The 17,123-nt window shown below is 39.0% G+C and overlaps 2 protein-coding genes and 2 long non-coding RNA genes across 4 annotated transcripts in view; 2 read left to right on the forward strand and 2 right to left on the reverse strand.

Annotated features, from left to right (window-relative positions):
• Nucleotides 1-17,123, forward strand: part of LOC127495222 (uncharacterized) — a 200,533-nt gene that overhangs the window by 63,662 nt on the left and 119,748 nt on the right. The gene's annotated exons all lie outside the window — the stretch shown is intronic.
• Nucleotides 224-4,845, forward strand: LOC127495210 (glia maturation factor gamma-like). Its single transcript, XM_051861913.1, has 7 exons — nucleotides 224-428; nucleotides 1,108-1,204; nucleotides 1,326-1,375; nucleotides 1,461-1,510; nucleotides 3,836-3,918; nucleotides 4,061-4,134; nucleotides 4,556-4,845. Exons 1-7 carry the CDS (start codon nucleotides 426-428, stop codon nucleotides 4,625-4,627), a joined length of 429 nt encoding a protein of 142 aa, XP_051717873.1. The 5' UTR covers nucleotides 224-425; the 3' UTR covers nucleotides 4,628-4,845.
• Nucleotides 4,952-12,710, reverse strand: paf1 (PAF1 homolog, Paf1/RNA polymerase II complex component). Its single transcript, XM_051861850.1, has 14 exons — nucleotides 12,451-12,710; nucleotides 12,299-12,328; nucleotides 11,823-11,915; nucleotides 11,571-11,692; nucleotides 9,688-9,754; nucleotides 8,647-8,748; nucleotides 8,360-8,465; nucleotides 8,194-8,262; nucleotides 7,958-8,061; nucleotides 7,740-7,856; nucleotides 6,509-6,637; nucleotides 6,312-6,417; nucleotides 6,068-6,152; nucleotides 4,952-5,708 (listed from the first exon to the last, which is right to left on the reverse strand). Exons 1-14 carry the CDS (start codon nucleotides 12,495-12,497, stop codon nucleotides 5,395-5,397), a joined length of 1,491 nt encoding a protein of 496 aa, XP_051717810.1. The 5' UTR covers nucleotides 12,498-12,710; the 3' UTR covers nucleotides 4,952-5,394.
• On the reverse strand, nucleotides 13,766-16,723 carry LOC127495217 (uncharacterized). Its single transcript, XR_007925081.1, has 3 exons — nucleotides 15,939-16,723; nucleotides 14,507-14,551; nucleotides 13,766-14,300 (listed from the first exon to the last, which is right to left on the reverse strand). It is a non-coding gene; the product is annotated as an uncharacterized LOC127495217 (long non-coding RNA).

Below are 17,123 nucleotides of genomic sequence, written 5' to 3' on the forward strand. Positions count from 1 at the left end.
AGTATTTATTTTTTTTTTTTTTCAAAATAACTTTTTATTTCTGAACTAGATATACTGAGTTAAACGTGCATAAAGCTTTGAAACATATTATTGCTGCATACATGCTGTTTCTGCTCACTATGCAGTGCACTAGTCTTCTCAACTGATTCTGCTCAGTGCTGCTCTCTGCTGGATGGGCTAAAACCAAAGTGACTGCATGACTGAGAAAAAAACAACCACACAAGAATCATTTTCAGCATTTTGTTGTTTGTAAAAAATCTAAAATAAATATCCATATTTCTGAATCTCATCTTAGCAATTCATTTGAAAAAATAATCTGTCATTCTTTAAGACACCAGAAGACAGTGAGTTTGACGTCAAAAGACTCAGAAAGTGTCTTCAGCATCCTGTCACAAGAGCCCAAAGAGGAACTGCAGAGCTGCAGGATGGTAAGACGGATCTCATCAATGCTTCTGTTAGATCTAAATTTATCAATAATGTGTTAATTTATGAATCTCAAAGCATCGTGAGGTGCTGTAGAGTCGCTTTATGATTTTAATTTTGTTGAAACAGGATGCAATGAATTACAGCAGCAGAGTAAAACAGCACTTCCTGTCCTCAATCTCTTACACAAGCATTTATAATGGCGTTAACCCAGCTAACAGGGAGAGTTCTAACTTTAGCTAATGTTCTGGCAAGGTTCTCTCAAAGTTATGAACAAACATTCTTCCAGTAATGTTAATAGAACGTTTGTTTAGAGTTATCTGGCCTTTAATAATGCTCTCAAAATGTTAGCACAAAAATGAAGCAACAAAAACAGTAATATTTTATTTCTGAAATATTTTAGTTGGATGTTTGTCTAAATGTTTCAGAACATTCAGAGAACATTCAAGTAACGTTCTCGTAATGTTTGCAAAATGATAAAATGGAATGTTCCCTTAATGATCGTACAACATTTTTAAAACAAGCATTCAGAGAACATTCAGAAATAACATTGTCATAACTTAATGGTAATGTTAGCAAAATGTTCTTAGAACATATTTTTGCTAGCTGGGGATTCAGTCAGAGTAAATGATTGTAGTGATTTTCATAATTTGAGATATGAATACATTGGTCATGTTTCATCAGTCGAGTTCTCTAGTCGTGTGCGAGGTGGATGTCAGTCTGCAGGAGAAGCTCAAGAAGTTTCGCTTTCGTAAGGAGACGAACAACGCAGCCATTCTGAGTGAGTTTCACAGGGAAACCAGTATGTTTGTCTTTGCAAATAAATGCAGCTCTTGTCACACTGAAGCTGTTTTACTGGGCTGATATTTGTCAGACACTCATTAAATGCATGTTTTCTTTAGTGAAAATCGATATGGAGAAACAGCTGGTCATCCTGGAGGAAGAATATGAGGTCAGTTTGTTTATGTGTGATGCTCCGAGGGTCATGAGGTTAGAGGTCTTTGCTCTGTTAACCTCTGTTTGTGTGTGTGTTTCAGAATATCTCTCTGGATGAACTCAGAGAAGAACTTCCAGAGCGTCAGCCACGATATCCTTACTGCTGCCACAGCAAATGAGATGTTCATATGTCTTTAGGGTTATTATAGTTAACTAAGACTATATACATATTTAATAACAAACTTTTTTGCTACTAGAAATGAAATTACCATTAACTGAAATAGAAAACATGCATAGTAACCAACACAATGGAAAGGGAACACAAGAAATAATGAGAAACAAACTAAAAGTCCATAAGAACAAAAGAAATGATAAGAAATTAAAAAGAAATTAAAACCAAAACTGAACGTGACATTACCCGCCTCCCTTTGTAAGGCGGCTCCTGATGCCTAAACGGGACCATCAGACGAGGAGGGATTGACAGGGCAGGTGGTAGAAGAGACTGCGCGGAAGCCAGCAAGGGGACGAGAGCCCAGAGCGACCCAGAAGTCGGCCAGGAAGATGGTGACCAACAGCGGAACAGATGAAGGGAGGAGTCAGGAAGTCATGAGCGTGACCGACTGAAGTGACCTCAGGAGATGTGGAGACTAAGGCGGTGTCTGATAGATGGAAAGGCCAGGTGACACCGGAGGACCAGGAAACCAAGGCAGAGCATTGGTGACGAACGTCCGAGGTGGAGTCAGGGTGCTGGAGGACTGAGGTGGAGCCAAAAGGAGTGAGGACTGAGGCGGAGCTGGAGGTAAGGAGGAGTCTGATGGAGCCGAAGGGGTGGAGGAACAAGGTGCAGCCGAAGGCCGTGGAAGTCCGTGGCGGAGGTAGAGCGATGACTGACCAAGTTGGAGCTGGAGGGATGATGGTCCTTGGTGGAGCCGAGGGAGAAAGGAGCCAAGATGGAGCTGACAGGTTGACGGTCTGAGGTGGAATCATGGGCTCGGAGACCAGAGGCAGAGCCAGGGGATCAACACAACAAGGCGGAGCTGGAGAGCAGGCGGCCTGATGCATTGTAGCATCGTTAGGCTGAGTCGCAGGAGGAGGAGGAGGAGGAGGAGGTGGAGTTGAACGGGACCAGCAGAGCCGACACAGAGGAACTGGATGCCTTACTTGGAGGAGGAGGGAATGAGAGGTTGGGTGGGACCATCAGCGACTTGAGGCTATTCAGAACCATCGGCAATGACAAAGACTTGGAGCCGGGCATAACCAGTAGCAACTTAGAAGACTTGGAGCTGGGTGGGACCGGAAGAAATGAATGAGAAGAGGAGCTTGACTGCTGGGCAGGACCAGTAGAGGAGGAAGAGCTTCAGACCGGACTAAATCGTCCAACCAGCCGGACAAGACCGGCAGAGTCGGAAGAGCTTTGGGATTAGGCATATGGTTGGGATCCAGTGCCAGGATATCGAGTGCCGCTAATATTCCCACCGGAACGGATATGGGGACCACCTCACTGGTCAGACTGGGCGACAGGCCTTGGCTCCATTGCAGGCATTGGCTCTGGGTCTGCGGTGGGCTCAAGCTCAGTTTCCATGGTGGGTGTGGGCTCTGGTTCTGGGTCTGCTCTTTCCTCCTGTTCACACACCGCAGAAATTCCCTCTAGGACCATGCCCAGATACCTTAGCCTTTGCCGCAATGTTAAGACCGACGTAGTAGAAGGTGCAGAGGCAGTCATTTGGGTAGTTGGTTTGGTACCCTAAGTCCAAAAACTCTCGTGTATGGTCCTCAAGGGAGCGATCATCCTGGCAGAGGAGAAGAAGACGGACGGTTGCTAAATCCATATTAAATCCTTTCCTTAGTCTGGTGTTCTGTCACTCTTGTGGTCAGGTAAGAAGACAAGTCGATGCACAGCGGATCTATAAGTAATGATATGACGTTTGACACAGAGGCTTCGAAGCTTGTATCAAAAAAACGAAACATCTCACAGTGAAGCACTGTATCGGAGCTTGATTCGTTTTGCCATAACCACGTGATCGGTGACATCCGAAGCTTCGTTTTCGCACACAACCACGTGACTGCTTCGTATTCTGATTCACATAATGTGAACCCTTGCGCAGATGTGAAGTGTCATTTGCTTTTTAGCAAAAGAATATGTCATAATACGAATAAATATTTACATGTGCAGTTTTGTGCATGTTCAGTTTGTATTTATTCCCAGTTCATACTTCATTCTATGACAATCTTTATTTATTTTGATAATATATGCCCAAGCTTGCCTATTTCCCCCCCAGAGAATTATTCACATACTCATTTATTCAAATTGTGTAAGTAAAAAGACACGTGAAAGTCCAAAAATAGCTGGGTCATCTGGGACGCAAATGCAGTTTTTTTCCACCTTTTGACCACAAGATGTCTTTAGTATGCACCGTGTTGAAAAGCTTCGAGTAATGAACCTTTTTATCTGTGTGTTTTCTTTAACTTGGTGCACATATATTGTGTACAGTTATAAACTGACCCACGGAGACGGACGTGTGTCATATCCACTCTGCTTCATCTTCTCTAGTCCTGTGGGTGAGTAAAGAGAAAATAAACCAGCTGGAGGCTGTCAGTATATTAGTCCATGTGCTTCATACTTTGCTCTTGATTTCCATTGGAGTTGAATCTTTTACCTGTGCACATCATCAGTGTCTTATGGAGATCTAAACTCTCACAGGCTGTAAACCAGAGCAGCAGATGATGTACGCAGGCAGCAAGAACAGACTGGTTCAGTCCGCAGATCTCACGAAGGTAAAGTATGTTTAGTCATGACCTTTATGGAGTCTTAGGACACTTAATACATTTCATCAACAGGCTGCAGTGTATCTGCGTAATTTCACTTCATTGAGCTCAGCTTTTTGAAGTCATTTTGTAAAGCCTTGTCATTAACTGAAGCTGTTAGTATTGTAATCTGTTAAATACACCATGATAAAACAGAATCTCCAGCTCTTTCACTGGACTGGATGAGATGCATTTGAAAATTGTGAAAAAAAAGATGAATTCTGTATTAATGCACATTATATAAAATGCCTGAAGTTATGTTAATAAACTACATTACTTGACGAAATTACTATTATTATTATGAATAAATGTATTTTTTTGTATGCTGGTGTCTTTGATTGTATTGCTGTTGGCATTGATTCATAAATCAATAAATCCTTTCTGTCCGTAGATTTTTGAGGTTCGTAATCCGGACGACCTGACCGAAGAATGGCTGAAGGAGAAATTGTCATTTTTTCGCTAAATTGTGACCAGAATCTTGAAATCATGCAGAAACAAAGTTCAAGAATGATTTTGAGTTGTTGTTTAAAAAAATACTTTATCATAATTCTTGCTCATTTCATTTTCTTAAATGTCTTATGTAAGACATTGTGCCTGTAAGTCTGTGTGAGCCATGTTCACAGTGGCCTAAAGCATTTTAATTAACATAATTCATAACATAAATCATGTTTTGAAGTCTCATTGTGTTTGAATCAGCTCATTTTGGTGACTTTTAGTGGATGTATGAAGTCAGGTGTAGAGAATCACATAAACTACCAACATCCTCCTCAATAAACAAACTCAGATGTAACAAAATCATTGTTTATTTACAATGTTTACACTGTAATGAAAGGAAAAACTACAAAAAAAGTCACTAATAAGTGATTTGCCCAGTCTTCATCCATAATGAAAAGCCAGAGAAATAAAACAGGAACATCAAACACCAAATGAAAACTACAGCAGGACAAAACTGTCATTCAGTTCATTTCTCACATCGATGTGAAACAGATGGCAGGACACACGTGTGTGATGCTCACAATCACAGCCATGAAACACGTCCAGGTCATATTTCATCACAAAATCACTGATTATCTTCATGACAAGTAAATGCAGGAAATGCACAAGCAAAACATAATTTCATTTGGGTGAAAAGGGACCTGGACATGTGTTTCATGACATTCACCAGAGAATACAAGAAAGAGTTTAGTTTTGAATGCTAACAGATAAAAGGAAAACATGTGAATGTGCGTCTCATTCGCTGTCGCTACCGTCGCTGGAGTCTGACGCTCTCTCGCTGCCGCTGTGCTGGACGCTGCTGCTGTTGCTCCTCGCTCGCCCACCCTCATCATCCTCGCTGTCGTCATCGCTGCCGAAGATCTCCTCCTCGTCACGCGCCGCGTCCCGGTCCTCGCCGCTCTCGCTGCCGCTGCTCTTCCTCTCGCGGCGCTTGCGGCCCTCCTCGTCCTCCTCCTCCTCCTCGTCTTCGTCAGCCGGCCGCTCCTCATCCTCACGGTCAGACTCGCTCTCAGAGTTGTCGGAGTCACTAGCCTTCTCTCGCTCCTCGCCTGAACACAGTATCATATCGTGATGTAACGCTGAGCATTCTAATAACAACGTCAAAGAAGCTTTTCAAACTACAAAGAATAAAGTAAACAATAGGCCAGGATTCTGATTGGCCGTGAGTGTTTTTATTGTTCATTAGCTGGAAAAAAAAAAGGAACCGATTTCAATGACATTGTTCCTCTGTGGCGTTATCATTATAGTTATGCTGTGGACTCTGTTCTCTTGGAGAATTTATTATTGTTCTTGGTGTGAATGAGCCTTCAGACTGAATCTACACAACACACTTTGACTGGAACCTCATTGAACTTTGTACTAAACACACACACATACACACTGCTGATATAATGTTGATGTGTGTTACCAGAGTCCTGCATGTCTTTCTCCAGGTCCAGCTCCTCCTCTTCATCCTCTGGCTCGTGATTCTCCAGCTGAGCCTTGCGAGCCTCCTGTCCATCAAACACACACACAGATCAGTGACCGCGTTCACATCAATCTGAATCAATTCAATCAGGCTTCTGAATCCTCTGTTTATATGCAAATATACAGTTGCTAAAAGTAAATGTAGGATTTACTGCAAATCTGAAAGTAAAGCGTTGTGAACTGACCTGAGCCTCCAGCTCTTTCTCGTTCATGTCTCTGTGTTTGCACACCAGCACAGCGTTTGTGGACGACTGAGCGCCAACCTTTGCTCGCCGCTTGCTCAGACGCACCCTAAAACACACACAGGTGGTCAGTAACAAACACACAGAAAGTGTGAGTCTGCTCTGGGTGGGCGGAGCCTGTCTGCATGATTGACAGTTACCTGGTCTCCAGCTCGTTGTAATAAACGCCGTCTCCGTCTCTGAAGATGAAGAAGTAGTTCTCCTCGTATCCTTTACTGGCCTTGTTCTTCACGTTCCAGTTGTATTCGCGAGCGATTTTATAATCGTACCTGCACACAAACACACATTAGACAGGTGAGTGTGTGACTGTGTAAAATCTACCTTTCCTCTGGACACACAAAGGCTTCATAAACCTCAGATTTGATAGTTAAATGTATATGCTAATGAATTCCAGACATTCATAAATTTATTATTTATCATTTAACACCATTTGAGCAATAAAAAGGTTAAATTCACACACATAATCATACAAAATTACAAAATGCCTTTATTTAGAGGCCAAAAAAAGTGCAAAGACAATACGTTTTCGACTCGCATCGTCATCAGTATCACAATAATATGCAATGAAAAATAAAATAAGGTTACAACAATCTCTTAGATTCTCAATTGTGAGATTTTCTATTTTTTATTTTTATTCTGTGGTGGAAACAAGCTTCTAGAGCTGCACGATTCTGGATAAATTGAGAATCACAAATTTTTTGTTTAAAATAGAGATCACGATTCTGAGGCAACAACTAATCAGTGTTTTTGAACAAATCTCTTGAATGATTCAATGACTCACTCATAAAGACTTCACTTGTTTCATTACTGGAAAAAATCAGTGTTTTTGAATGAATATCTGAATGATTCAATGACAAATACTTGTTTTAAAAGTCACCTACTGGTGTAACAATATAAATGACAATCTTTATTTGAAGCGTTGTTCCTTTCAAAAGGTGATTTGCTCTATTTTGATCACTACTGTAGACATCAGTGTTTATATCCAAACTATAAACTTTTATCCCAGTACTTCTGTGATCATCTGAATTATTATAAGACAGAAATAATGAAACTATGTGTTTGAAAAGGCTGTTTGTGAAGCTGTTTCATATCTATACATGACAACAGCTCTCTCTGGATCAGAACATAGATCTGAATGTTCGCTGTGACCGTACTTGTCAAAGGTTTAATAGATTTAGACGAATCATTGACATTTAGGAACAAGATAGAGTGAGTGTTTGAATCAAGACCGTCTTTTTTAACGATTAATCGTGAAGCTCTAGAACCAACTAACGTTTAACTCTGAATATTGACATCACTAAAATTCATTCCGCTTGAGTTTCATGAATAAGGCTGGCTGTGTGTGTGTGTGTGTGTGTGTGTGTGTCTTACACTTCATCAGGCATGTACTCCAGATCCTCCTCCACGTCTCTCTTGCGTTTGCGCATCGTGTCCTCGTTGGGAAGGAAGTACGCCACAAACTGATTCCCCTCCTCGTCCATCATACCCCTGAAAACACACAATGCCACTGAATCTGTGCTGTCCTGCTTATGCTTGTGAAATATGATCGATTTACACTGATTATATATTTTCTGAGGATTCACACACACCTGATCATGGCCTGTGACATCATGTCCACTCCGGCTGGCGCAGAAACATCTTTAGGTGCCGGATCTGAATCAAAGATGACTTGAGCGCATGGATTAATCCACATCTGTGACCAGAGACAGACAGATGTGAGCACGTCGACCAATATATCGTTTTTAGTGATTAATCAGCACCGATAGTTGTTTAATTGTGAGTGTGTGTGTATGAGTGTGTGCGTGTGTGTGAGTGAGAGAGAGACCTTGAAGTCTGGGAAGACGGGCAGCACCTCCACAGGTGTGACTCTGGGTTTGCTGTAATGCTGGGCAATCTGAAAGATTCAAACAGAAGAATGGATTCAGACATCAAACGGATACCGACGTCACGTGTGTGTGTGTGTGTGTGTGTGTGTGTGTGTGTGTGCTCACGGATTTCTGTGCATCTTCAAAGGTTTTCTCAATGGCAGCGATCTGACTGTCTCTGTCTTTGTAGATCTCCTCCTCTGTGAACTGCTGCTTCACGGACACACCGATCCTACAGGACAACACACTCATTTAGTAACACTTTACAGAAATTTAAAAGGCCGGTCATTTTTGACCAGGAACAACAAATTAGGTAAAGGATTTTCACAACCGCACAATAATTACACGGTAACATGGACACCTTCAAATAAAGTGTAACGGCTCATATTGAGATGTGAGACGGATTCACTCACTTGACTTCCACCTTCTCATTGGAGACGCCGTATCTGTTGAACTCGGTGGAGATGTACTCCGTCTTCCTCATCCACGGCACCACTTTCGCATGCTGCTGCGACCTGAACACACACACACACACACGTCTGTCAGCCTCAGTGCTGGGGTCAAAGTAGGGCTGGATGATTAATCGAAAAGTAATCGAAACCGAAATTCAGAACCTCTAACTGATGTAATTTTCCCATGTTGGTTTTTGTTGGTTTTTTAATCCTCTTAATACTTCCCCCTTAAAAACATACTACCGTGACTCCGCCCCATCCAGTCAGTGGCATAAAACAGAGACACACAGAGATGAAGCACGAGTGGTGAGCCTTGCCTCTTCACTAAACTTTGTCACTTGTATTTGTTTTACGGTTTGCCAGTTTGGACATTCAAGCGATTTTAGACGATCGGATGTGTATTATTATATCGAGCTACTGTGCTCACGCAGCTCCACTGTGGCACAAAAACTCATACAAACAGTAGCTGTGAAGATCACATGCACAGAGAGGAACACAGAAGCTGCACAAAACGTGAAGATCGCGCGCACTGAGGAGCAGAAACCAGTTGTCAGCGCTATCACTAAAGCAGCTTAGAAACTCAAAACTTATTATAGCATATATTTTTATACTTTTGAAGAAACTATTTACAACCTACAGCTTCACAATTAATAGAGAGACGGTATGACTAATTCACACACGCAATCACTCTCATTACTGGTACTGTGCTAATTTATCTTTATCTGATTTACAACGAGCAGAAATCTGTAAGAAATGTTACAAACCATAGATAAAATAACTGCTGAAAGTGAGCTGCTATGTCAGATCACTCTTTCAATAGGAAAAAATATCCCACCTTTAATAGTCAATCATATTTACAGTACAAACTGAGGGCAACAAAAAAAAAAACCTGGAAACAAAATAATCGTTCATTAATCGTAATCGAGGTTTTGATTTTAGGCCATAATCGTCCAGCCCTAGGTCAAAGGTCACTTACAGGAGAATGACATGAGTCTCTCGTACCTCTTTGAGCTGGACGGAGCCGTGATTTCCTCCTCCAGCAGTTTCTCATCAGCGGGATCCAACAAAACTGAAACACACACAAGCATTTGATTTCTATAGTCTGGTATATGCAGATTAGAGATTTTACATGGAGTGTGTGTGAGCGTGCGTGTGCATGAATGTGTGTGTGAGCGTGTGTTTAGTAAGTTTGTGAGTGACTGCGTGTGTGTGTATGAGTGTGTGTGAGAATGTGTGTCTGTAAATGTGTGTCAGAGTGAGTGTGTGTGAGTGTGCGTTTAGTAAGTTTGTGTATGTGTGTGTGCGTGTGTGAATGTGTGTGTGTGAATGTGTGTGTTAGTGTTTATGAGTGTGTGAATGTGATTCTGTAAGTGTCTGTGTGTGCGCGTCTGTGAGCGTGTATGAGTGTGTGTGTTTAGTAAGTTTATGTGTGTACGAGTGATTGAGTTTGTGTGTGTATGTGTGTGTGAGTGTTTAGTAAGTTTGTGTGTACGTGTCTGAATGTGTGTGTGAGTGTGCGTAAGTGTGTATGAGTGTGTGAGTGTGTGTGAATGTGTGTCTGTAAGCGTGTGTCAGAGTGAGTGTGTGTGAGTGTGCATTTAGTAAGTTTGTGTGTGTGTGTGTGTGTGCGTGTGTGAATGTGTGCGTTAGTGTTTATGAGTGTGTGTGAATGTGATTCTGTAAGTGTCTGTGAGCGTGTATGAGTGTGTGTGTTTAGTAAGTTTATGTGTGTACGAGTGATTGAGTTTGTGTGTGTACGTGTGTGTGAGTGTTTAGTAAGTTTGTGTGTACGTGTCTGAATGTGTGTGTGAGTGTGCGTAAGAGTGTATGAGTGTGTGTGAATGTGTGTCTGTGTCTGTCAGAGTGAGTGTGTGTGAGTGTGCATTTAGTAAGTTTGTGTGTGTGTGTGTGCGCGTGTGTGAATGTGTGCGTTAGTGTTTATGAGTGTGTGTGAATGTGATTCTGTAAGTGTCTGTGAACGTGTATGAGTGTGTGTGTTTAGTAAGTTTATGTGTGTACGAGTGATTGAGTTTGTGTGTGTATGTGTGTGTGAGTGTTTAGTAAGTCTGTGTGTACGTGTCTGAATGTGTGTGTGAGTGTGCGTAAGTGTGTATGAGTGTGTGAGTGTGTGTGAATGTGTGTCTGTAAGTGTGTGTCAGAGTGAGTGTGTGTGAGTGTGCATTTAGTAAGTTTGTGTGTGTGTGCGTGTGTGAATGTGTGCGTTAGTGTTTATGAGTGTGTGTGAATGTGATTCTGTAAGTGTCTGTGAGCGTGTATGAGTGTGTGTGTTTAGTAAGTTTATGTGTGTACGAGTGATTGAGTTTGTGTGTGTACGTGTGTGTGAGTGTTTAGTAAGTTTGTGTGTACGTGTCTGAATGTGTGTGTGAGTGTGCGTAAGTGTGTATGAGTGTGTGTGAATGTGTGTCTGTGTCTGTCAGAGTGAGTGTGTGTGAGTGTGCATTTAGTAAGTTTGTGTGTGTGTGTGTGTGTGTGTGTGTGCGCGTGTGTGAATGTGTGCGTTAGTGTTTATGAGTGTGTGTGAATGTGATTCTGTAAGTGTCTGTGTGTGCGCGTCTGAGCGTGTATGAGTGTGTGTGTTTAGTAAGTTTATGTGTGTACGAGTGATTGAGTTTGTGTGTGTATGTGTGTGTGAGTGTTTAGTAAGTTTGTGTGTACGTGTCTGAATGTGTGTGTGAGTGTGCGTAAGTGTGTATGAGTGTGTGTGAATGTGTGTCTGTAAGTGTGTGTGAGAGTGTCTGTGAATGTGTTTAGTACGTTTGTGAGTGTTTCTGGGAGTTTTTGTGTCTGTGAATGTGTATGAGTGTGCGTGCGTGTGTGTGTGTGTGTGTGTGTGTGTGTGTGTGTGTGTGTGTGTGTTATCTCACTGCTGGGGTCGATGCGGTATGTATCGGGGTTGATGAGGTCGATGGTGACGCCCAGATCCGGTTCGGTGAGCAGCTCGTGTTTGTGTTGCTTCTCTAGTGACGTGGCTTTATACTGCACAAACCTGCAACACACAACACACACTCACTGAAACACATCCCATGAAGCATGCAAACACACACTCACACTCTCTCTCTCTCTTCACATACACACTCTCACAAGCCCTTCACAGCTGAAACGGACCGGAGCCGTACCTGTGCTGGTCGAATGGATATGTGATGAACTTCGGATCAAACGGGATATCTGGAAGACTGTTTCCATATTTCACTCTGCACACGACGCCAGACCTGCAGCACACGAGAAACACATCATCACACGGAATGAATGTCTGTCATTGGTCAGTCAGACAGATGGTCCCGCCCCAGTCTCACGTGATTAGTTGCATCAGAAGTTGACATGTTGATTCAGTTCAGTTCAATAATTGTGTATGAATCAAGTTCAATTCTCTACAGAAGACAATAGTGTCATCATTCAGCTCAAGTTTTGTTCTCGTCCAATAGTGTCAGTGCATCCTATCCACCCTAAATAGTGCTCAAGACCTAGAATACTATTTAGGGTGGATAGCGTGAGAATTGTTGTGAAAGCATCGTGAAGTCAAAGTGTTTCTCTGTCAAACTACCAGTGACTTTATACATCAGTCTGTCAGTCATATCATCTTCATCATCCTCACCTCTCTGGGACGCTTCTGTGTGCTGAACTTCTGCAGAAAACACACATAATGACATATAAATCAGACACAAACAGATCAGAATATCGATTTCTATATCCAGTGTTTATGTTAGCATAGTGTTTAACAGGTTAGTGATCGCAGATCTCTCTCACCGGTGTCCGTCCTCGCGCTGCGCCTGCGTCTGTATAGTAGGAGCCATAGAGGAGAAAATAAACGCGATTCCTCCACACAAACGATTAATAAACAAAAAAACAAAGTGTTCAAATCAGCTTAACGACAGAAACAACAGCAACGCGCGCGCCTGCGTGCGTGTGACTGACTTCCGCCCCGCAGTTACTGCAGCAGGACCCCCAGCGAGAGGAGCTGCTGCCCCGCTCACCGCCTGAATCAAACTAACCGCTTCACAGTCAAATTACTCAAATGCTGTACATGTTTCAATGCATTTATTGGCGTATATAATGATATATATCACTATTTATTTATGTCGTGTAGTTATATCAACAGAGGTGTTTGTTTTAATAGTGTACATTCATGTGAACTTAAGCTGACTGCTGCTTTTGGAATTTTGCTTCTCAAGTATGGAGGCACAAACCTGCAAAATAATAATAATAATAATCCTGCAAAATAATAATAATAGTAAAATCAATAAAATCAAAATATTTGTAAATAATTTGTAATTATAACTATTTTATATTCAAATTGTTAAACAATAATACAAAATAAAAATTCTACAAAAATGAATTATTTTATATTCAAATGGTTAAATAATAATAAAATAATATCATAATTCATTTTTATATAGTATTCTTTAGTATATAGTATATCATTAAAAAATTTATCATTATATTCAAATTGTTAACATTATTATCATTATTATTATTTAACAATTGAAATTTAAAATATTAGTATTATTTTTATACTCAAATGGTTAAATAAAATAATAATGAATGCAGTTTTATATAGTATTCTTTAATATTTTTTAATAATTTATCATTATTTTATTCAAATAGTTAAATACATTAATATTTTATTATTAACAATTTAAATATAGAATATTATTTTATATTTAAATTGAATACAAAATTCATTTTTATATAGTATTTTATATTTTTAATAATTTTATATTTAACTTGTAAAAATAATACAAAATTATTATTTTATTATTAAAATTATATTTTTAATATGTTATCATTATTTTATATTCAAATTGTTAAATAATAAATTATCATTATTAACAATTTAAATATAAAATATTAGTATTCTTTTTTTATAATCAAATGGTTAAATAAAATAATAAAAATTATAAGTAAATAGAGAGGAACATAATAATAAGAAAACTAATAATTTAATAAATGACTTGACAAAACAAATATAATTTGATTTTATATTTGTTAAAATGTGTAATTAAATTCATCAGTTCTTGCATACGATGTTTGTTTTTAATTCATTATACATGAACACACATGATTTAACAACAAACAAGTTTAATAAATTCTGTGACAAACTGTTCTGTTACATTATTGTGATGAAAGAGAATATATAATAATAATGATCGGAGTGTGTAAAGCATCTTTTTATTTAGTTTTTCTCCAGTAGAAACAAAACCTCACTGTAAAACTGCTTTATTATCAGGCAAAAAAGGGACAAATTGATACAAAAATAGAAAACGAATAATTAGAAGAGTTTTATCATCTTGAGACATTAATGCTCTATAAAGTGAAGTTCCCTCTAGTTTAAAAGATTAAATCAGCTCCAGGAAAGCGGATCACGGTTGATCATGTGCAGAAATCTCTAAGCTTTCATTGATTATTATTCTCTGATATTGCTGAAACTCCAGACTCTGAGTTCAGCTCTCTCTCTTTCTCTTCAGCTGGATCCTCCGAGACATGACATCACCGGTGACCTCTGACCCTTCCCGTCCATCACCCACGTCCTCTAAGCACGGCACTCCCACGCCACGACATCACTTCCTCACGTCTGCATATGCGCAGAAAGATCGATTCTGCCGCAGGAGAAAAACCCAACGTTAAAACTGATTTTGCAAAGAAAATGCAACAAGGTAACAGTGCGCTTGTTACATGTGTTACTATAGAAATAACAGTAAATTAGGCATTATTACAAATAACTAACCATATAGTAATTACATGTGGTTCATTAATATTCCTCAGTACTTACACTGAGAGAAGAGCGCATTAAAATAAAACTGACCTGCTCAACACATAGAGGAACTGATCCGGATCATCTGCAAACTCCCTGAAAACACAACAACAGTCGTCATCATCATCATCATCATCATCATCAGCACGTGTTTCCCACAGGATGCAGTCAGACAGTGGTGTTGGTTATTATATTACAGTATATGTTGTACATATTAACAGTTAAATGCATCAGTCTGCAGCTCCAAGCTCATGTTCAGTGTTCAAACTGAAGTTAAAATATCTTTAAAGTGGATTAAACCTTACATTATATTCACACTGGTGTTTTTAGGAAGCCAAACTATTTGAATATAATAATAATAATAATAATAATAAAAAAATAAAATCAATTTTTATTTAGTGTTTTTTAATATTTTTAAGAATTTATTATTATCATTATTATTTTATTTATTCAAATTGTTAAATAATAAATCATTACTACAATTTAACAATTTAAATATAAAATATTAGTATTATTTTATATTCAAATTACATAATAATAATAATAATAATAATAAAATAATAATTCTTTTTTATATAGTATTAAATTGTTTAATAATTTATTATTATTATTTTATATTTAAATTGTTAAATACAAAATAATAATTATAATAATTCATTTATATAGTATTTACTATTTTTAAATAATTTGTTATTTTATTTATTCAAATTGTTAAATAATAAATTATTACTATTATTATAGTATAACACTGTACTTTGTGTAATATTAGTCTGGCAGTAAATGACATCTTTCCCTGTAATCAATCTCTCCAATGTCTCTAATATATTACTATTGTAACACACATTATTATTATTTTATTATTATTTCATAATAAGTTTGTTTGTTTATGATTTAATGCCATGCGAGCTACCTCGGCTATATTCATGGAGAACGAGATTTTTTTATTTTTTATAAAGGAATAAAAAATTAAATTCATTTTTTAAATTTGATCTTAGATAAAAATTCTAGAACTACTGTAAATCAGGCCTTACTTCATTAAAAATCTTTTCATAAAAGTCAACAGAAAAATAAAGAGTTCTAACAGATTTCAAACACAATCCATCAAAATATGCTTCAATGATAATGGATTCTGGCACAAAGGAGGATCTTCACCCATTAACAGAAACATACGGGTTAGTCTGGAGGGCCGTATTCGACAGCATGTGTAAATAATGTGATCCCAGCGATTTTCAAACTGAACACAATGTTTTGCACCAACCACAAGACTGATTTTATAAAGTTGTTTGTTGTACATTTATTATTTCATAATAAGAATATAACACTTATTTTTATAGTGAAATGACTATACTACTGTCTTAATGTCTTCACGTTCAAGAGTTAAACCCTCGCTCGAGCTTTTATTTCTGCAGAGACTGCAGTGTTTCAGTGCTCTGAGCCTGATCATGGACTCAGCTCAGTTGAAGCGGTGCTGGACTCAGCTCACCCTGAACCCCAGTGATAGAAGACTCTGTCCTGATAGTACAGACACAGGAAGAGCCACACGCTGATGGTCTCCAGCCAGAAGATCACGAAGAGGAACCAGACAGAAGAGAGCAACAGCTCACACACCATCCTGAGACCTGTAGAGGAGAACATCATCATCATCATAATCATCATCACTGATCATTATCATCATCATCACTATCATAAACATCATCATAGTACAAATTTATATGAAAAAGTACAAAACATGAAAAAAGTCAAAACTGACATGAAAAAGTCCAAAAAAAAAGACGAAAAGTCAAAATCGAGACCGACATACTCAGTTGAAATTGACATGAAATAGTCCAAAAAAAGACGAAAAGTCAAAGTCCGAAATTATTTGAAAAAGCCTAAAAAAAAAGTCAAAAAGTCAAAATTGTGACCAAGTCCGAAAGTTTTGAAAAAGTAAAAAAAAATGACGAAAAGTCAAAATTATGACAAAAAGTCAAAATTGAGACGGACATACTCAGTTGAAATCTTGATATGAAAAAGTCTAAAAAAATGACAAATTCCAAATTGGAATGTAAAAAACAAGATATTAATGGGTTGATACCAAGAAAGAGTAGGAAACCTCTCTGATGCTCTTGGACAGATCGACTCTTGCGTCACCTAAACCCACTGGAGTTATGCCACCTCTTCCCACCACAGCAAACCAGTCAGTTTGGTCTGCATCATGGCAGGATCTTTCACCGCTGTACGAGAATGTTTCAAGTTTAATACTTTACTGTTCAACTGTCTACACCTATTATCAGCTCTGGTCAAGTGGATTCAACGGCTTAACTTTCAGTTCAGCTCTGTGCAAACTGGTTTAGTTCTAATACACCTTGCTCGGGTGTCTGGAAGATTTTGACGCTGGACCCAAGCAGCAGCCGCTCCAGCATCCGTGAAGAAGAAGCCGGTCCGGTCACCATTTTAAAAACCAAAGATGCCGATATAACACATGCTATGTTCATATCCGATCAACTTACCCTGGATACCTACCTGTTCTACTCACCTGTTGAGAAACTGTCCCCCTTCCTCCTCCATCGTCTGTATTCGTCAGTTCTGATCCTACGACCATCCTTCAGCCTGTCTCCATCACGCACCAGCAAAGACAACAAAGACTGTTACTGAGAAGCTGTTCATTCAAGTGTCCATTCAGTGAAGG

Source organism: Ctenopharyngodon idella, chromosome 15 (assembly GCF_019924925.1).
Source record: "Ctenopharyngodon idella isolate HZGC_01 chromosome 15, HZGC01, whole genome shotgun sequence".
Taxonomy (NCBI): Eukaryota; Metazoa; Chordata; class Actinopteri; order Cypriniformes; family Xenocyprididae; genus Ctenopharyngodon; species Ctenopharyngodon idella.